Source organism: Salvelinus sp. IW2-2015, linkage group LG11 (assembly GCF_002910315.2).
Source record: "Salvelinus sp. IW2-2015 linkage group LG11, ASM291031v2, whole genome shotgun sequence".
Taxonomy (NCBI): domain Eukaryota; kingdom Metazoa; phylum Chordata; class Actinopteri; order Salmoniformes; family Salmonidae; genus Salvelinus; species Salvelinus sp. IW2-2015.
The window spans coordinates 4,126,972-4,148,803 of record NC_036851.1 but is presented as its reverse complement, the minus strand read 5'-3'; the positions used below and the strand labels follow the sequence as shown (position 1 = coordinate 4,148,803).

Sequence of the window (21,832 nt, the reverse complement as noted above, 5' to 3'; positions counted from 1 at the left end):
GAAAACCTAACAAATAATTCCAATATGATCAGATAAATAAAGCAATATTTTCTTATGGCTCTGTCAGTAATCTTAATTTTCAACAGACACAAAAGACAAATTTCCTTTATATAAAAATCCCCATAACATGAACATTAAATGAAAGAAACCGGTATTCAAGGCACCATCAGTAGCCTATATTTTCTATTTTAGCAAAAGTGGGCTAAATTTACTTCAAAGAAAAAAACAATAATAGCAATTTTCTATCATCCACTCAACTGAAATATTTTTAAAATAATAATTGGATTGAAATACAATAAAATAAAGTGCAAAAAATCTATTAATCAAAAACAACACTTTTTTAAGGAGAAGTAACATGCAGTGAAAACAAATATTAACCTTTAACTTTTAAACTTGAACTGAGTAAAAACTCTAATATGTGATTGCACAGTAATGTTCACTTGGTTGAGGTGATACTTGGTGGTGTCCCATCTTTTCCACAAGTTCATCAATGTTCGGGGTAAGGCTCTGAGCTGAGGAAATCCTCAGAATTGAGTGGAGGTGTCAGCAGTAAAGTCGACTTCTGTGTGATGTTTTGTTCAGTTCATCAAAGAAAACAGTTGTTCACACAGGTATGTGCTGCCAAACATAGACAACGTTTGAGCAGCCTGGATGCGCAGCTGGGGCATTGTGTCGGGGAGGAAACGGGCGAACTCCGCAGCACCCACTGCCGCATATTTTGCCCTCAGTGCATCATTGCATTGGAGGTCAATCAACTCCATTTGGAGTTTGGTGGTGAGCTTTCCACGTCAACAGCAAATGGGTTACCGAGCAGTTCCAACCTGCTTTTTTGTGCTTCAAAGTCAGCAAATCGGCGTCGAAAGTCAGCGGCAAGCATACCTATTTTATCAGCCAACTGTGCGCTCGGAACGCACTGGTAGAGAGCTTCTTCTTTCATGGTCTGGCAGCTGGGAAAGTGGCTCAAATTTCTTTTCCGCATCTGCGTCTCCCACAGAGTCAGTTTGGTTTTAAATGCCTTCACTGTACTGTACATATCAGAGATGACATGATCCCGACCCGCAGCTGCAAGTTCATTGCATTCAGATGACTCGTAATGTCACACAGAAAAGCCATTTCACACAGAAACATTTCGTCTCGGAGTTGTTTGTGTCTTTCCCTTTGCTGTCCAAGAACAGACAAATCTCCTCACGAAGCTCGAAACATCTTTGAAGCACCTTTCCCTGGCTTAGCCATCGCACCTCTGTGTGATAAGGCAAATCACCATGCTCCGTTTCTAACTCCGTCAGAAATGCCTTGAACTGGCGGTGATTCAAACCTTTGGCTCTGATAAAGTTAACTGTGCGCGTGATGATGCTCATTACATGCTCCATTTTCAAGGCTTTACCGCACAACGCTTCCTGGTGTATGATACAATGATAAGCTGTCAGCTCACCTGTCGCGTTTTCCTCTTGCATCTTTTCCCGTATCTTCGCCACCAGTCCGCTCCTGTGTCCACACATCGCAGGTGCTCCGTCGGTTGTCAAACCCACGAGTTTTCCCAAGGCAGCTCCATCTCATTTACACATCTTGACACCTCTTCATACAAATCATGCCCCGTAGTTGTGCCATGCATAGGACGTAAAGCAAAAACTCCTCTGTCACGCTTAGGCTGGAGTCCACTCCGCGGATGAAAATTGACAACTGGGCAATGTCAGAAATGTCGGTGCTCTCATCCACAGCCAAGGAATATGCAATGAAATCTTTTCCCTTTTTCACAAGCTGCTCTTTTAGATTGATGGACAACTGTCTACTCTCTCGGCAATGGTGTTTCTGCTCAGACTCACATTAAAAAGAGTTCCTTTTTTCTGGGCAAACTTCGTCACAAACTTTAATCATGCAGTTTTTGATGAAATCCCCCTCCGTAAATGGCCGGGCTGATTTAGCGATCCTCTGCCAAAATAAAACTGGCCTTGACAGCAGCCTGGCCTTGTGATTTGGCTTTTTTGAACAGAGCCTGTCGAGATTTGAGGCCTCGTTTAATTCCTCGCCCTTTGTAGCCTTTGTTCCATGTCCATATTCTTGTTTTTGTCCGCGTGTTTCGTTTCATAATGTCGTCTCAGATTATACTCTTTCAGTACCGCCACACTTTCTCCACACAGAAGACACCACAGGGTTTCCAGCTACCTCCGTGAACATATACTCCGACTCCCACCTTGTTTGAAACCCCCGGTTCTCAGTGTCCACCTTCCGTTTTGCCATTTTTGATGGGTATCTGAAAGTTAATTTTACTGTGATGCTGACGACTGCTGTGCCAATAAATATTGAAATGAAGCAGCCTACTGCTCCTGCGTCACCGTTGCATTGTGGGAAATGTAGTATTGTGCGTGTAAAAGATCTGCGGGCTGCCGGCTTGCTGCGGTCTGCGGGCCGGTTCTAATAAATAAATCAAGATCATCCCAGGGGCCGTAAAAAACCTTCTCGCGGGCCGGATGTGGCCCGCGGGCCTTGACTCTGACATATGTGCTGTAGAGGTTTAAAAATCCCAGCAGATCAATACATTTTCTTTGCAGTCACTAAATCATGTTGATCAAAATTGGAAGTACAACTATCCAAAAGTGCATATTATAGGCAATTACTCTCTTTGCATATTGCACCAAACAATTTCATACACATCAAATATTATTGCTGATAGTTATTAATAAGGCAAGAAAATGATCAGAAGTTCTGTATATGTTTTTAAGCCTTTTGATCATTGCTGTTCTGCTATAGATACGTTTCAACGACAGATCCCAAAATTGCTTGTATGCGATTGAGAAAAAAACATAACTAGCCAAATTGACATGATCTGTCTTTAGCTAGCGAGGCAATTTGATGTGGTCAACGTAGCCTATTWTATCTGTCAGCAGCATTCGTGATCAAACACTGACTCTTAAAAACAATGTTGAAAAGGGGATCGTGTTAGCAAGCTAACTGAAAATAKAAAAGTACATAATACCACTATGTTTAGCCAACTGACACTGTGCAAAGTTTCTAGCTACTGGTACTAGCTTGCAAACCATATCAGCTAGCTAGCTAGCTATACACATTACATGGACAAATACTTGGGCAATTGCCACCTCCTGCTGCTTGACAGCCAGATCCATAAAGGATGGAAAATGAACCTAAACCACACATACAGTGCCCAGTGAATATTTTCCAACTGTCCCGATTCCTTTTACAACTGTCCCGTTATCTGGTTTTAATGTCCATTCTAGAATGCCCTTCTAGCCAATCAGAAACGAGTATTCAACAATGTTCTGGTATAAAAAATATAGTAATAGTATGATATTTATACCATAGTATACTATAGTCTTTTTTCATGTGGGTTGTCTCTGTGCATGATGAACTACTTTACCCATAATGCTATGTATAACATACCTGGTTTTCACTGTGTGTGTGTGTGTGTGTGTGTGTGTGTGTGTGGTGTGGTGTGTGTTGTGTGTGTGTGTGTGTGATAATATACTAGTAGATATATATATACACACGCACACAGGATGATGAGATCAACCAGCAGAGTCAGCTGGCGGAGAAGCTGAAGGAGCAGATGCTGGACCAGGAAGAGGTACAACACCCTCCCTCTACTCAGCCCAACGTTCTTCCTCATCTATCTTCCTCTATCCCTCTATTATTCAGCCCATCTGAGCTCCACTCAGGCTGAGTAGTTGTCAGGAGAAGATTAATTGACATTTTTGTCAAGCAAAAGAGCAGAGATCTGTGCCAAAAATACTGTCAAATGAAAAATGAAACTGCAGGGTGATTTAATTTATACTGAACAAAAATATAAACGCAACATGTAAAGTGTTTCATGAGCTGAAATAAAAGATCACAGAAATGTTCTATACACACAAAAAGCTTATTTGTCTCAAATGTTGTGCACTAATTTGTTTACATCCCTGTTAGTGAGCATGTCTCCTTTGCCAAGATAACCCATCCACCTGACCGAAGCTGATTAAACAGCATGATCATTACCGAGGTGCACCTTGTGCTGGGGACAATAAAAGACCACTCTAAAATGTGCAGATATGTCACACTACACAATGCCACAGGTGTCTCAAGTTTTGAGGGAGCGTGCAATTGGCATGCTGACTGCAGGAATGTACACCAGAGCTGATACTAGAGAATGGAATGTTAATTTCTCTACCATAAGCCACCTCCAATGTTGTTTTAGAGAATTTAGCAGTATGTCCAACTGGCCTCACTACCGCAGACCTCATGTAACCACGCCATCCCAGGACCTCTAAATCCGGCTTCTTCGCCTGCGGGATTGTCTGAGACCAGCCACCCAGACAGCTGATGAAACTATGGTTTGCACAAATGTAGAATTTCTGCACAAACTATCAGAAACCGTCTTAGGGAATCTGGTCTGCGTGCTCGTCGTCCTCACCAGGGTCTTGACAAGACTGCAGTTCGTTGTCGTAACCTACTTCAGTGGGCAAATGCTCACCTTCGATGGCCACTGGCACGTTGGAGAAGTGTGCTCTTCACGGATGAATCCTGGTTTCAGCTGTACCAGACAAATGACAGACAGCATTTAGGGGCTTGTGTGGTCGAGTGGTTTTCTGATGTCAACGTTGTGAACAGAATGCCCCATTGTGACGGTGGGGTTATGGCCAGGAATAAGCTACTGACAGCAAACACAATTGCATTTTATCAATGGCAATTTGAATGCACAGAGATACCATGATGAAATCCTGAGGCCAATTGTCCTGCCATTCATCCACCGCCATCACCTCATGTTTCAGCATGATAATGCACGGCCCCATTTCGCAAGGATCTGTACATAATTCCTGGAAGCTGAAAATGTCACAGTTCTTTCATGGCCTGCGTACTTACCAGACATGTCACCCATTGAGCATGTTTGGGATGCTCTGGATTGACTTGTAGGACAGCCTGTTCTAGTTCCCGCCAATATCCAGCAACTTCGCACAGCCATTGAAGAGGAGTGGGACAACATTCCACAGGCCACAATCAACAGCTTGATCAACTCTTTGCAAAGGAGATGTGTCATGCTGCACGAGGCAAATGGTGGTCACATCAAATACTGATTGGTGTTCTGATCCACGCTCCTACTGTTTTAAAAGTATCTGTGACCAATAGACGCATATCTGTATTCCCAGACATGTGAAATCCATAGATTTCACATCACCATGCCTAATGAATTTATTACAATTGACTGATTTCTTTTAACTGTAACCCAGTAAAAATCATTGAAATTGTTGCATGTTGCAGTTATTTTTGTTCAGTGTAATTTCATTTGGCAACTGTAGTATTGAGAACTCAGCTGACATTGGATAATCTGTCATCACTTTCCTTTTATTTGTAATGCTATGGTGATGGTTATTCAGCCTGGGAACTGGCCCAAATGTTGAGGCGCTAAGGAGCTATCGATGATAAGTGAGTGATGGTAATTGGGGTTTTGTGTGACTCCCAGCTCCTGGTCTCCTCCCGTGGGGACAGTGAGAAGGTGTCATCAGAGCTGGGCAGACTACAGATGGAGAGTGACGTTGCCAAGGCGGAGGTTGGTTGGCCGATTAATTCATTGAGTGATTGATTGATTGAATTTATTTGACAATTTAATACATGTACAGCCAGTAAATTACAATAATAAAGCCACTTGCTTATTTCACTTGTGGTCTATAGGTGAAGGAGGTTCTACAGGCCTTAGAGGAGCTGGCTGTTAACTACGACCAGAAGAGCCAGGAGGTGGAGGATAAGAGTCTACAGAACAAACTACTGGCTGAGGAACTGGCCAAGAAAATGGTACGTCGGGGGGGGGGGGGGTTACACTTAATCTGTTCGTCCGTCCTTTACGTACATCTGGCCCCATCCACCCATCCGTCCATCCCTACGTGCATTACTGTAACCTTTTGATAAATCCATCAATCAAAATGTGTATTTGTACAGTGCCTTTCCTCCATCTATGCATCCGTCCATCTACAGTTGTATCTATCATTCTATTCCTTTGGTGAGTGTTTGCGTGTGTGTCTCAGGGGGTTAGGTTAAATAATAAAAGATAAATCAAAGTCTCTTCTTCTTCTCCTCCCAACTCCAGGCCCACTTGATGCGAATTGAGGCGGAGCTGTCTCGTCTACAGGAAGTGAGCGGTCATCAGAGGAAACGCATCGCTGAGGTTCTCAACGGCRTAATGAGGGACCTCTCTGAGTTCAGTGCCATCGTAGGCAACAAAGACATCAAACTGGTCAGTACTTTACTTTAGTTGTWAAAAMACGATTTCTGAGTTGACTTGACTTMMCTTGATCGTTGATTCTTGATACCTGACTTTTACTTAAACAAAAAGGACATCAAACTGGTACGTCTGCTACAGTGGAGGCTGCTGAGGGGAAAATAGCTCATAATAATGGCCAGAATGAAGCAAATGGAATCAAACACCCGGAAACCATGTGTTTGAGACCATTCCACTGATTCCACTCCAGTCATTACCACAAGCCCATTCTCCCCAATTAAGGTGCCACCAACTTCCTGTGGCCTGCTATTACCAAGACTACACTTATTTTTTTMACCTTTATTTYACTAGGCAAGTCAGGTAAGAGCAAATTCTTATCTACAATGACGGCCTAGGAACAGTGGGTTAAGTGCCTTGTTCAGTGGCAAAACAACAAATGTTTACCTTGTCAGCTCAGGGATTTGATCTAGCAACCTTTCGGTTACTGACCCAACGCACTAACCACTAGGCTACCTGCCGCCCCCTCATAGACGTAAAGGTGCCTGAAAGAACATTTTGGGTTGCCATACAGGCAGAACCTTTCCAGTTGAAAAAGGTTCCCCCTCTGAAAAYGGTATTTTTAATAATGTAKTGTAGAGGTGGCAGCCTATCAGARTGAAGGTGTGGCTTATTYGAGGTTTGGCCTTCCGATATTTATTTTTGGTCACCCTTMAGCTTAAATGTCATTSCTGTTCGTCATGTTAAGTTTGTGCAAATTAAAATGTTTCTTGGATATTTTTTACAGTATATATTCTAATATAATATTAACATTGCTGATTCCATACAGTAATAAAGTGGTAACTTTGGGATTTGCATAGGCTTTTGAGGGGATCATACACCTCTGTTAGCTTAATTGAAGTTACAAAACTGTCAGAGTTCAACCTTAACATCTAATGGCAGTACAACCTAACAGATGTAATGACATTTGCTCTAACGGGTGGCCCAAAAAATATCTATCTTTTTAAAAATGTAACCAGGCAAGTCAGTGAAGAATAAATTCTTATTTACAATGACAGCCTACCAGGGAACGGTGGGTTAACTGCCTTGTTCAGGGGCAGAACYACAGATTTTTACCTTGTCAGCTCAGGGATTCAATCCAGCAACCTTTTTACTGGCCCAACYCTCTAACCACTAGGCCAACTGCCGCCCCTYTCTTAAAGCCACGCCACTACTAAGCCACGCCTCCACTCCAGGGTTCCACCAGGAACCCGCTTCCTACATTGAACCGTTCAAGTTTCCTCCAAGAACCCCTCAACTAACTGAAGGTGCAAATATGAACTATTGACTAGCAATAGTTGCTTAAGGAATTCCAGGGTTCCTCGAGTCAACAATAATTCTAAGCGTGTATGGCCTGTACACCTGTATGTAAATAGGAGTGCTGATCTAGACGCTGAACACTTATCTCTGAGAACCTCTCCTAGAACACTGGAGGTCGAGGCTAGGTTCCCCATGTCCATATACAAGTGGCAAGAAAAAGTATGTGAATAAATTGGTTTAATCTGATCTTCATCTAAGTCACAACAATGGACAAACACAGTGTGCTTAAACTAATAACACACAAATGAACACATTTTTCTTGTCTATATTGAATACATCATTTAAACATTCACAGTATAGGTAGTGTACTGTGAATGTTTACACGGTGTGTTCAATAAAGACATGAAAACGTATAATTGTTTGTGTGTTATTAGTTTAAGCAGACTGTGTTTGTCTATGGTTGTGACCTAGACGAAGATCAGATCAAATGTTATGACCAATTTATGCAGAAATCCAGATATTTCCAAAGGGTTCACATACTTTTTCGTGCCACTGTATCTTAGTCATTGTGATCTAAAAGGCAAACGTGATCCTGTCAGCACTCCTGATATACTTTCTGAATACAGGCCCAGATAGGCACATCTCTCTCTCATTTTATGATTTTAAGAGTTCATCTTTTTCACTCAAATAGCACCTCGGCGGAAGTACAGCATGCCAGTTGTCAGAGTTTTCTGTCAACAACATCACTGTTATCATATTTAGATTGTAATTGATGTGGCGTTTGCTAAATGATCTGTAATATAATGCATGTTTGTTTTTACCAATAAACGGCAGAAGTTTTTCTCTCTCTCCTACTCCCTGTTCAGCTCTCTCTCCTTTTTCTGTCTCTCAAATTCAAAAGGCTTGATTGGCGTGGAAAGTGTAGCCATATACTATGGCAATCCATAGCAAACATATAGGAACATATTGAATCAATGATAATGGTAATCTTTGTCTCTTCCCCCAGCCGATGGAAATAACGGGTGCGATCGAGGAGGAGTTTACGGTGGCCCGTCTCTACATCAGTAAGATCAAGTCGGAGGTCAAGTCCATGGTGAAACGCTGTCGTCAGCTGGAGAACCTTCAGATGGAGTGTCATAGGAAGATGGAGGAGACGGGAAGAGAGTTGTCCTCCTGCCAACTCCTCATCTCACAGGTCAGGGACAGGGCATACTCAGAGTACCTTTTAGTATGCAGAAGGATCAAGGGTATACTAGAAGTACATTTTATTTTTAAGTACAGTTTATTTCCAAAACGCTATTTCCACACATTTTTTATATTTGTGTTTTTTCACTAGAAATGATTGCTAATGTATCATGTCTTGTGCCTCTCACAAATGCAAGTAGTGATGAAGTCAGTCTCTCCTCCACTTTGAGCCATTAGAGATTGACATGCACATWWTTWATGTTAACTCTCTGTGTACATCCAAGGGGCCATCCGTGCTGCCKTGTTTGGAGCCAATTGCAATTTTCTTTGTGGCARCTGAACACACGACTGAACAGTAGTCCAGGTGGGACAAAACTAGGGCCTGTAGGACCTGCCTTGTTGATAGTGTTGTTAAGAGGGRAGAGTACCACTTTATTATGGACAGACTTCTCCCCATCTTAGCTACTGTTGTATCAACATGTTTTACAGTTTACAATCCAGGGTTACTCCAAGCAGTTTAGTCACCTCAACATGCTCAATTTCCACATTATTTATTATAAGATTTAKAGTAGTTGAGGTTTAGGGTTTAGTGAATGATTTGTCCCAWATACAATGCTTTTAGATTTTTGAAATACTAATTTATTCCTTGCCACCCATTCTGAAACTAACTGCAGCTCTTTGTTAAGTGTTGCAGTCATTTCAGTCGCTGTAGTAGCTGACGTGTTATAGTGTTGAGTCATCCACATACAGAAACACACTGGCTTTACTCAAAGCTGCATGTTGTTAGTAAAGATTTAAACAATTAAGGGACCTAGACAGCTGCTCTGTGGAATTCCTGATTCTACCTGGATTATGTTGGAGAGGCTTCCATTAAAGAACACCCTCTGTGTTTTGTGTGATGTAGGTGAGGGATGGGTAACACAAAAAATCGTAACTCATCAGGAGGGGCCACAGTGGCTCAGAGGTCTGCATCCCCACATCCATCCCCACGTATGCAGTCAGAGCCGGCCCTTTGGGGGCCCTAAGGGAAGATTTGTTGGAGGGGCCCATCCAACTTGCTAGCAAAAGAAGATACTACAATGTTATAACATTATAACTAATTTCCTGAAATTCTACACATTTTGCCATAGGTTGTAGAGAACTGTTTGCAGTTTTTCATATGATATCTGAGTGGGAGTGACTTACACAATTGTACATTCAATTTTCAGTAAATGCTTTAGCTAGCTGGATTCTTTACATCCACACAAATTACAAATTCATTCTCTTAACACTAGCTAGCCGACTAATGACTAGCTGACTAGCTAGCCAGATAACTTGCTAAATAGCTATTTTCGTAAATTAACTTTATGACAAAAAAATATGCACAAACGTTTGTCTCAACATTAACCTCTAATTCCTCCCAAACCCGGATCCGGGAGACCCCCATCAGTAAAAAAGCTGACTAGCATAGCCTAGCATATGTCACAAGTAAATACTAGCATCTAATATCATTAAATCACAAGTCCAAGACACCAGATGAAAGATACACATCTTGTGAATCCAGCCATCATTTCTGATTTTTAAAATGTTTTACAGGAGCACAATAGTTAAATCTATTAGTAACCACGTTAGCAAAAGACACCCCTTTTTTACTCCACCATTTTTTAACTCCACATTTTTTACTCCACCAGTTTTTTTTACTCACCATTTTTTACTCCCATTTTACCACGTTTTTTACTCCACCAGTTTTTCTCATCAACAATTCGACCAACATAAAGATATAAATAGCCACTAACCAAGAAACAACTTCATCAGATGAAGTCTCGATAACATATTTTTGTATAGCATATGTTATTTTTAAAAATGTGCATATTTCAGGTATAAATCACAGTTCTATAATTGCAGCTGCAATCTGAAATAGTGCGCGAAGCAAGCCAGAATAATTAAGAGACCAACGTCAAATACCTTAATTACTCATCATAAATCATTTCTGAAAAATACACAGCGTACAGAAATGAAAGCCCAACATCTTGTGAATCCAGCCAATATGTCAGATTTTTTAAGTGTTTTTTTACAGCGAAAACACAATATAGCATTATATTAGCTACCACAATAGCAGAAACACAACCGCATTTACCAGCAGCAAATGTTAGCGATCGTAAAATCCGCAAAAATATTATAATTGGGAACTAAACTTATCAGATGACGTCCTGTAACATATCATTACAAGCAATGCATGATAGAGGTTTTTGTTCGACAATGTGGCATATTTAGCGCAAAGCACAAATCGGGGGTGGTTATACCATGTGATCAGTAGCAGCATTTCAATGCATTTCTGGCCGGCGCCATTTTGGAGCGGCAACTAATCTAGATCGGGATAAATATCGTAAACTTGACTAAAAAATACAGGTTGGACAGCAAATGACAGATGCATTAGTTAGTTAATGCAACGTGTGTAGATTTTTAACATTTAACAGGGTACTGAAGACACTACGAGTGTGCGTTAAGCAGACCAGTGCCCGGGCAATAATGGCGGACAAATCCTTTTTGCATTTTTCGCACAATAATACGGGAATAACATCAATTAAATAGCTCTTACTTTTGGACGAGCTTCCATCAGAATCTTGGGCAAGTTGTCTTTGTCCAAAAGAATCGTTGCTCGGTTGTAAAACGTCCTCTTCAACTTTGGAACTAGCAGCTAACAATAGCTATGTGGCGCAGACATGCCCAAATGTTCAAAACGCAATACTAAGGAAATTCCGAAAATGGCAATATACTTGCATAAACTGATATAATCGGTTTAAAATAACTTCGTTATGATGTTTCTAACACTTATATCGAATTAAATTACAGACGGATATAATCTAAGGCCGATAACTGAGCGTTTTCAAAATGCCATCCTGAGGGTCTTGCTTTGCGTCATGACGAACGTCGAAAAGAGAGCTCCTCCGTTCTGGGGCTTTATAAGGTCTGAGATCTGCGTAGAAAACTCTATTTCAATTCTCATTGGTTACTGATCATCCAGCAGGAAGGCGGGTGCAGTTCATGTCGACCCATAGGATACATACAGAGCTTTAAACTGATCTGAGAACAGAGCCTCGTTTTCAGACCTTCGCAGTTCCTGTCATGAATTTCGCTGCAGAAAGAGTTCTGMTTCACCCACAGACATAATTCAAACGGTTTTAGAAACTAGAGATTGTTTTCTATCCAATAGTAATAATAATATGCATATTGTACGAGCAAGATTTGAGTACGAGGCAGTTTAATTTGGGAACGATAAATGTCGAAGTTGAAACAGCACCCCCTGTAGTGACAAGAGTTAACTAACATATTCCTCTCAATTGTAATTGTTTTGTTTGACTCGTTATCGTTATAACAACTTACATCTGGTTCCACCATAATGTTTTGTCAGCCATCTTTGTTGAAGAACGCCACAAGACAAGGGTGGCTCGCGTCAAAATTAGTCATTGGAACCACTCGATATATTTACATTTACATTTAAGTCATTTAGCAGACGCTCTTATCCAGAGCAACTTACAAATTGGATATCCGAATCTACTAATAATATGCATATCTTATCTTCAGGTGATGAGTAGCTGGCAGTTTAATTTGGGCATGCTTTTCATCCAAAKTTCCGAATGCTGCCCCCTACCCAAGAGAAGTTAATGCGCTGATGGAATGGAAGCTGACACTGTAATTTAGAGTTTTTTACTCCACTGGTCTCGGGAAGAATTTATGAGTCCTTATTGTATGAGAACGAGTCAAGACTGAGTCGAAAAAATTCAGACTCAGAGACAAGACCGAGAAACTCAATAAGTGGTCTTGAGACCGGACTRGAGACCTACAACACTGCCATCAAGTGATATTTCAAACTAATACTGTACATGTCAACCCCATGCCATGGTTAGATAGTGAAAACACACCAATCTTTTTTATACGTTCTTTAAACAATCCAAGGTAATTTACCGACATTTCTGAAAATGGATATATAGCATTTGGGAATGAAACTCTTCATTTAGTCTTAGTGCACCTTTCAGCTTATTCTGGAGCGCTTAGTCATTTAAGTGGAAAGCTAATTTCCTCTGATGCCAGATGTGTGGATGTTACCTTATGCTTTCATTCAAGTATCTTCCTGCACCTCATCATCACGTTCGGGTGTGAGGTCGATTCCCATTGGTCATAACATTGGAGCTAACATTGGTTGTGTCATCGATTGTGTTTTATGTGTGTGCAGCATGAGGCGAAGATCCACTCCCTGACAGAGTACATGCAGAACATAGAGCTGAAGAACAGACAGCTGGAGGAGAACTACGACTCTCTGAGTGAAGAGCTGGCCAAACTCCATGCACAAGGTACATTTGTCATCCCAATGACTACAACATAATGCAGTGCAGAATTAAACTGAGTTTTAAACTCCAGGTGCAAAGTAAAACTTCTGGCCCAGGGTACATGGCTCAATGACTGCCGCTACAATTAGTGCAACACTGTGTGTGCATTCCGGCAACGCCGAAATGACGAGTGAAATGACAGTAAAGTGACTTTTTTTGTAGGCATACGCTGAAATGCAAATATTTGTGTGTGTTTCAGAGAGCATGTCAGAGGTGACAAAGGGAGAGAACCAGACGGACATCGAGGAGTCTGCTGATGTGAAGGTAACTATGCTTACTGACTATGTGGGGGAAATGATCAAATTAGCATTAATCAATGTATTTTGTGTATTAAACTCTGTGTGTGTGCCTGTGCGTGTGTGTGTGCCTGTGCATGTCTGTCTCCCTGTGTTTGTGTGTGAGTGAGTGCTAACTGTCTGTTTCTCTCCCTGTTTCAGAGGGCTCTGGTGCAGCAGATGGAGTCTCACCGTGAGACGCACCACAAGCAGCTGGGACGTCTCCGAGACAACATCAACGAGAAACAGAAGATCATTGACGACCTCACTGAGTCAGTACATCTCTCCCCTCCATAACCCTCTACCCCTCTCTCCCACTCTCCTCAGATATCCTTTTGTCACTCTCTCACCCTTCATCTCCCTTTCACTGAGTAAGTACCTTCCTCTCCTCCTCTCTCTCATCATCTTTTTCTCTCGCTCCCTTTCCCTCTTGTCGTGACGTGACTATCATTAATCTGATGACTGTTATTTATCAAATCAATTAACTATGTTTAATTTTTACTCGATTAAATTGATCATGTTACAATTAACTCATTAGGAATTTGGGGCACCACGGGAAAGTTGTTTAACAAGTTACTGTCTCCCGACTTAAACTCTAAAGATATAGAGATATCTCTGACATCAATCATTACCTCATCAGTCTCATTCCGAATGTCGCATACTCCTTGATATCTGCAAGAACCCGAACCTTATTGATGAATCATCAACYCACAAATTGGCTTAATTATTTATTTACTAACTAACTAAATAGTAACACAGAACACACATACACATTTACATMAGATAAAAGTCCCTAGTGGACTGACTCGATATAACAGCTTGTTATACAATGGAAAGGGGGTGGGGAAAGATAAAGAGAGGCAGAGACAAAGAGAGTCAACTTATCGTAAATACATTTGGAAACTACGCTCCAAGTAACCAGAATACTTAGCACCCTAACCACCGCTCATTCGGATAAGAAATGCCATATACTGTATTTATGCGTAGATGTCTTTCTCTGTTGRCTCTCTGTTGAAACCAATTGATCCGTCTATGGGTAGCGGCTCGATGTGAGGCTCTGGTTGTCCGCCAGAGGTCACAATGTCCTTCTTCTTTGTAGAGCTTCTCTGTTAGTGGAGTGTTTGTTGGAACTGAGACTTCAGCTAGAGCCTGTGAATTTTTCTGGTCTCCTAGGTGAGGTTATCTTCTCTTCTAGTGTTGAGGTTGAGAGCTTCCGTTTCTCACCATTTCAACGTGTCGACTAACGTCTCACATCTTTTGGCATCAATGGTTGATTATTCAGGGTTCAMCTCCCAACCACTTTACATGCCAGTAGTAACCCGGCAATGTACGGGTATCACCATTTTCTGCCGGGTAGCCACCGCTCCACGCTGTCTGGTCTTTGTAGTTTTAACCATTCGTGARGTGGAGAAAAATGTTTTGGTCGGCAAGAGTCTCTCAGTAACAAAGGAGTTTCAGTATTCCAATACTGCAGGGCAAGGAAGAGAAAGTACATTCTCTCTAAATGTACGATCCAGAGTTAAGGTGTCAAGACCGGCACAGCCCCCCCCCCCCCTTCTGGGGAGAGAGGGGGTCTGGCTATCTAAAGCATTTGCCTAGCTGATGGGTCCTTTGATCCACTGTCAGGAGAGTCATGACACTCCCCTCCTCTCCCCCTCTCTCCCTTCGATTCCCTCTCATTGTCATTCTCTACTCTACCTCACAGTGTCACCTCACAACATAGCCTGCAGATGTACTGCTTTGTGTGATGACCTCAGTGAATCAGTACTTTCATCCCCTTCTTACTGTCAGCCTCTACCCTTGTCATGCTATGTARCTGTACTGTTGTCCTCRCTCCCTCTCTCCTCCCTCCCATTGCTCTCTCATTGTCATTCGACCTAACCTGACTCACAGCCTTACCTCCATCTGTAGATTTCTGCACTAGTGTGCTGGTTACAAAGATCCTTGACGACCTCACTGAGCCAGTACCGACCTCTCCCTCGCTCTCCCTCTCTTTGTTATGCTCACAATGTTACCTCAGTCACAAGACAGCAGCTGTACTGCTGCGTGACGACCTCCCTGTCAGTACCTTTATTTTGTTATTCTATAKCCGACCTGTTATCCAACCAACATAGCATCTGCCTGCATATTTTAACACGCCTTGAAGCATTTTGAGCACATGTTGAAGAATCACCTATAGAATCTCTAAATGTCCACCCAGAATCTCAGCCTCAGCCTTATACTTTACTATCCCATTTCATTGTAAGAGCATAGCAAGTGTATATCTATTCCACAGATTTATATATACATTTTAGATATACAATCCAACATTTTGTCCGATTTATGACCATTTCATGACCATTTTGGAAGTAAATGTACTTAAATTGTTGTTAGGTTAACCCCCGAGAAGTTTATTAACATCAGACTGTTCCTCACAGCTTATCTACTCTCTCTGTCTTTGCCCTCTCTCCACCCTCATTTTCACCCTCCTCTCCTGTCCATCAGTCATAACCAGAACCAATTTCCTCATAAAATGGGATCGAAACGTATGACATTTGTGGTAAAGTTAACCCCCTGGCATTCTAGACTAGGAAGGCTACACCAAACTGTTTCTCATATATTGTCCTCCCTCCTCTTCTGTCCTGATCAGTCGCAACCATCGTCTTCATCTGGAGTTGGAGCGGCTGAGGAGCGACTTTGACCGTCTTAGGAGTCAGGAGCACCACAAGACGCTGCAACTGGAGGAGCTGACGTAAGTCACACACACYCACCGTCTCAGGAGTCAGATGACCCTGCAACTGGAGGAGCTGACGTYAGTCACACACACACACRGTCTCAGGAGTCAGATGACCCTGCAACTGGAGGAGCTGACGTGAGTCTCTTTTAGACCATATCAATTCACTCCATACACTTTTATAGGGGAACCATATAGGGTTCTTCGGTTTGTCCCCATAGGCAAACCCTTTATTGTGCTAGGTAGAACCAGTTGGAGATGGTTGCGCCCTCTTGACAAAAGTGGTGGTTTTGTTGTTCCATGTCAAGTCCTCGGTGATGTGGACGCCGAGGAACTTAAAACTGCTGACTCTCTCTACTGCAGTGGATCAGGGCATGTTCCTTCCTCTGCTTCCTGAAATCAACAATCAACTCCTGTCTTTTGCTGATGTTGAGGGAGAGGTTGTTTTTCATGTACCACAATGCCATTTCACTTACATCCATATAGGCTGACACTACACTCGTAGAAAAAATATGCCCAGAGGATAGAAATGACAAACGGCACAGCCAGGACAAATATAATTTGATATGTCCCTTTTCTTCTCCTCCTACATATTCTGCTCTGCTTGAACTCCTCTCACTCTCATTGGTGCGCTAACACTAAGTCATAGGTGCACTCTTAATAAAAATGTGCTAACTAGAACCATACAGCGTTCTTCGGTTTGTCCCCATAGGGGAACCCTTTMTGGTGCTGCGTAGAACCCTTTGCAGAGGGTTCTATCTAGAACCCTATATGTAAGGTTCTTCAAAGAACCCCTGTATATGGTTCTGCCTAGAACACTCTAGGAAAGGTTCTTCCTAGAACCCTCTATGAAGGGTTCTACCAATAACCATTTTATCTATGGAGGGTTCTTCCTAGAACGGGTAGAATCCACCTTCTTTATTTGCCTTTAAAATGTAAATATTTACGGCAATACTTTACATATATCATAAGACCTTTCTTTGAGGGCATAGTTATAACCTAAAACAGTGGTGTTAGGAATCTCTTGGTTTACAGGCCACATCACGCCTGCAAGTCACATTATGCTGGCTTGCAAAGTGATGTGTAATCCCTATTGGAATCCAGCTAGAGTTAGGACAGCCGACAAGTGGAATTGTTAATCACACGCAACCTGCATTCAGAATGACTGCTAGGGTAGGGAAGATGAAATACTGACACTACCTCAATTATCTAAACTGGACCAACCATCTCATTAACAGATGCAACACATCCAATTGCTAACAGATTGGATTAGTTTKGAAAACGAACAGATTGGATTAGTTACCCTAAGGAAGGCCCTAAAAATTGTCAAAGACTCCAGCCACCCTAGTCAAAGACTGTTCTCTCTGCTACTCCATGGCAAGCGGTACCAGAGTGCCAAGTCTAGGTCCAAAACACTTCTTAACAGCTTCTACCCCCAAGCCATAAGACTCCTGAACAGCTAATCAAATGGCTACCCAGACTATTTGCATTTCCCCCTCCCCCCRATTTTATGCTGRTGCTACTCTCTGTTTATTATCTATGCATAGTCACTTTAGCTATACCTACTGTACATGTACATATTACCTCGACTAACCGCTGCCCCCACACATTGACACTGTACCGGTACCCTCTGTATATAGCCTCGCTATTGTTATTTTACTGCTGCTCTTGAATTATTTGTTACTTTCGTTTTTTTTTTACTTATCTATTTTTTACTTWTAACTTATTTTTCTTAAAACTGCATTGTTGGTTAAGGGCTTGTAAGTAAGCATTTCACTGTAAGGTCTACTACACCTGTTGTATTCGGCACGTGACAAATACAATTTGATTTGATTTAAGTTTAGAAAACTGTGTTATTTATCTTTGTGTAGCATAAAATTWATCAACCAATAAAAACCACAGATATTACAGTAAAACAAACAATTCAGAAAATCTCCCTGCTATAGAGCATGCTGGGAAATATTATATTTGGTTCTATGTAGAAACCTTCTGGCTGTAGAAACCTTCCAAAGAATCCGTACTTCCTTTCAAATAACTTTCTTCCAAAAACAGTTCTTAGGATMTTAAATGTTTTGGTTAGAACCCTTTAACTTCCAAAATGAGCTATTCTAATCAAAATGGTTCTTYGTGGAACCCCACAAATAACCCTTTTGGAACCCTTTTTTCTAAAAGTGTAGGCTGACAGCAGCTATAACCAATCACACTTAACTCTGGGGAMACACCACTGAGTGTTAATTTAACTCTTTACAGAGTTAATTCACCTCCTGAATCAACACTAGGTAACACTGGCCAATTTTCTGTGTGCCAGACAATACACTGTTGGTTCACGGTTCTTAGGATGAAAAAGGTTTAAGGTGGAACCGTTTGTCTTACAAAGAACCCTCGTCTTCCAAAAAGGGTTCTTCAGATGAAAACGGTTGTTGATAGAACCCTATCCCTCCACAAATAACCCTTTTTCTAAGAGTGTACCRCACAGCCTTAGCCCTAAAAGGCCTTTCACTTGAAATAGGCAAGCCGGCCGCAGCACAGAGTGCAATTTACTTGAACATTGAAATCAGCGTCGCTGACGCTAAAGCACCATGGTGCGCACCGCTTAGCCTGGCGCAGCCGGTTGGTTCACTCTGCACCTCTCAAGTGAAATACCCTTAACCCTTCGATATTTGCAGAGTTCCCAACACATTGCTTCCACCTTACAGATCAGTAAACATTGAATGGTTATGACCAAGGGGGTAGGGAGCGAATTGAGGCCAGCTGTTTGTTTATTTACCATTATGAGTGACCACCAAGAACCCTTAACATTTAGCTGAAAAAAAAACCCCATTGTGGGCCTCTGGGCCTGCACGCACGCACGCACGCACGCACGCACGCACGCACGCACGCACACACGCACACGTACACGCACACACGCACACACGCACACACACACACACACACACACACACACACACACACACACACACACACACACACACACACACACACACACACACACACACACACACACACAAACAAACTAAACAAAACATGCTCTGGGCTAAACACACTTTAAAAACACTGTGGGAGCAGCCAAAACATAAACTCGTGTTCATTGACCATTGACCTACATTACATATTGTCTATAACACACACAAAAATTATGCTATTAATGTTTAGTGTTACTGAATGTGATTGATGTATATACAGTTGAAGTCGGAAGTTACATACACTTAGGTTGGAGTCATTAAAAGTGTTCTTCAACCACTCCACAAATTTCTTGTAAACAAACTATATTTTGGCAAGTCGGTTAGGACATCTACTTTGTGCTTGAGACAACTTTTCGAGTTTTTAATTTTTCCGACAATTGTTTACAGACAGATTATTTCACTTATAATTCACTGTATCACAATTCCAGTGGGTCAGAAGTTTACATACACTAAGTTGACTGTGCCTTTCAACAGTTTGTAAAATTCCAGAAAATTATGGCTTTAGAAGCTTCTGATAGGCTAATTGACATAATTTGAGTCAATTGGAGGTGTACCTGTGGATTTATTTCAAGACCTACCTTCAAACTCAGTGCCTCTGTGATTGACATCATGGGAAAATCAAAAGAAATCAGCCAAGACCTCAGAAGAAAAAAAATGTAGACCTCCACAAGTCTGTCATCCTTGGGAGCAATTTCCAAACAACTGAGGTACCACGTTCATCTGTTTAAACAATAGTACGCAAGTATAAACACCATGGGACCACGCAGCCGTCATACTGCTCAGGAGGAGATGCGTTCTGTCTCCTAGAGATGAACGTACTTGATGCGAAAGGTGCAAATCAATCCCAGAACAACACAAAGGACCTTGTGAAGATGCTGTAGGAAACAGGACAAAAAGTATCTATATCCACAGTAAAACGAGTCCTATATCGACATAACCTGAAAGGCCGCTCAGCAAGGAAGAAGCCACTGCTCCAAAACCTCCATAAAAAAGCCAGACTACGTTTTACAACTGCACATGGGGACAAAGATCGTACTTTCTGGAGAAATGTCCTCTGGTCTGATGAAACAAAAATATAACTATTTGGCCATAATGACCATCGTTATGTCTGGAGGAAAAAGGGGGACGCTTGCAAGCCGAAGAACACCATCCCAACCGTGAAGCACGGGGGTGGCAGCATCATATTGTGGGGTGCTTTGCTGCAGGAGGGACTGGTGCACTTCACAAAATAAATAGCATCATGAGGATGGAAAATGATGTGGATATATTGAAGCGACATCTCAAGACATCAGTCAGGAAGTTAAAGCTTGGTCGCAAATGGGTCTTCCAAATGGACAATAACCCCAAGCATACTTCCAAAGTTGTGTTAAAATGGCTTAAGGACAACAAAGTCAAGGTATTGGAGTGGCCATCACAAAGCCCTGACCTCAATCCCATAGAAGATTTGTGGGCAGAACTGAAAAAGGCGTGTGCGAGCAAGGAGGCCTACAAACCTGACTAAATTACACCAGCTCCGTCAGGAGGAATGGGCCAAAATTCACCCAACTTATTGTGGGAACGTTTGACCCAAGTTAAACAATTTAAAGACTATGCTACCAAATACTAATTGAGTGTACGTAAACTTCTGACCCACTGGCAATGTGATGAAAGAAATAAAAGCTGAAATAAATCATTCTCACTGCTATTATTCTGACATTTCACATTCTTAAAAAAAGTGGTGATCCTAACTGACCTAAGACATTTAATCTTAGTAAAAATTCCCTGTCAGGAATTGTGAAAAACTGAGTTTAAATGTATTTGGCTAAGGTGTATGTAAACCTCTGACTTCAACTGTATGTATTTGCTCCTTCCACATTTTGCCAGATTTCTTCATGAGCGCCACGAGCAGTCTAAGCAGGACCTTAAAGGACTGGAGGAGACTGTGGTGAGTATCTATCTATCTCCCTCACTCCCTCTCTCCCTCCCTCTCTCTCTCTGACATTCAATTTAATCCACTGTAGGAGAATTTGATCACGATTCACTTTCTCCTCTCTCTTTGCCCACTCTTTGTGCAAACCTCTTGTTTTTCTCTCTCCATATCTCCTCTCACTCTCCCTCTCTCTCTCTCTCTCCAACCCTCCGTGCCTCTATCCCTCTTCTTTCCCTCTTTCCTTTTCTCTCTATTTCCCTCCCTCCCTCCCTTCCTCTCTCTCTCTCTCTCTCTCTTCCTGTCTTTTTCTCTCTCTTTATTCCACAGGCTCGTGAACTCCAGACCCTGCACAACCTGCGGAAGCTTTTTGTTCAAGACCTCACAACTCGAGTCAAAAGGGTAAGTGAGTAAAGGACGAAGAGAAAGAGAGGGAGTAAAGGAGGGAGAGGAAGACTGAAGAAGATGAGTCAAAATCACTTTCTGAATCAAAATGCAAGCCGAGATCTACCGCTCAGCTTTTTTTTTWAAATCATGACTTMAAAAAAATGCAATATTAACCATTTAAAAACAGTTCTGTAGCAATGAGGTTTGTGCAGTAGGCTATAGACCCAATACATTATCTCTGTATATTGGCTATGCTTGAATTGCCCTGCCAATGTGGTTCTTCATAGACCATTTTTTAATTATATCATTTTTTTAGGTGTATGATCACACTGTATAATTTGTTGTATAACACTGAACAACAATATACAGTAAATGCAACATGCAACAATTTCAAAGATTTGACTGAGTTACAGTTCATATAATCTTCTCACGAGTCACCAACCCTGATCCGGGAGCACCCCCCACCACCCCCCCACTGAGTAGCATAGCTACAATAGCGTCTCAAGTAACTTGTAGCATCTAAATATCATTAAATCAC

General features: G+C 41.8%; 1 protein-coding gene across 1 annotated transcript in view; it reads left to right on the top strand.

Moving 5' to 3' along the window:
- LOC111969675 (kinesin heavy chain-like) overlaps positions 1-21,832 on the top strand; it is a 159,529-nt gene that overhangs the window by 101,953 nt on the left and 35,744 nt on the right. The window contains exons 13-23 of the mRNA XM_023995840.2: positions 3,512-3,580; positions 5,450-5,536; positions 5,659-5,778; positions 6,071-6,217; positions 8,505-8,693; positions 12,897-13,014; positions 13,250-13,314; positions 13,488-13,597; positions 15,955-16,056; positions 20,865-20,925; positions 21,238-21,309. Coding sequence (XP_023851608.1) covers positions 3,512-3,580; positions 5,450-5,536; positions 5,659-5,778; positions 6,071-6,217; positions 8,505-8,693; positions 12,897-13,014; positions 13,250-13,314; positions 13,488-13,597; positions 15,955-16,056; positions 20,865-20,925; positions 21,238-21,309 — 1,140 coding nt within the window. The remainder of the gene's footprint in view (positions 1-3,511; positions 3,581-5,449; positions 5,537-5,658; positions 5,779-6,070; positions 6,218-8,504; positions 8,694-12,896; positions 13,015-13,249; positions 13,315-13,487; positions 13,598-15,954; positions 16,057-20,864; positions 20,926-21,237; positions 21,310-21,832) is intronic.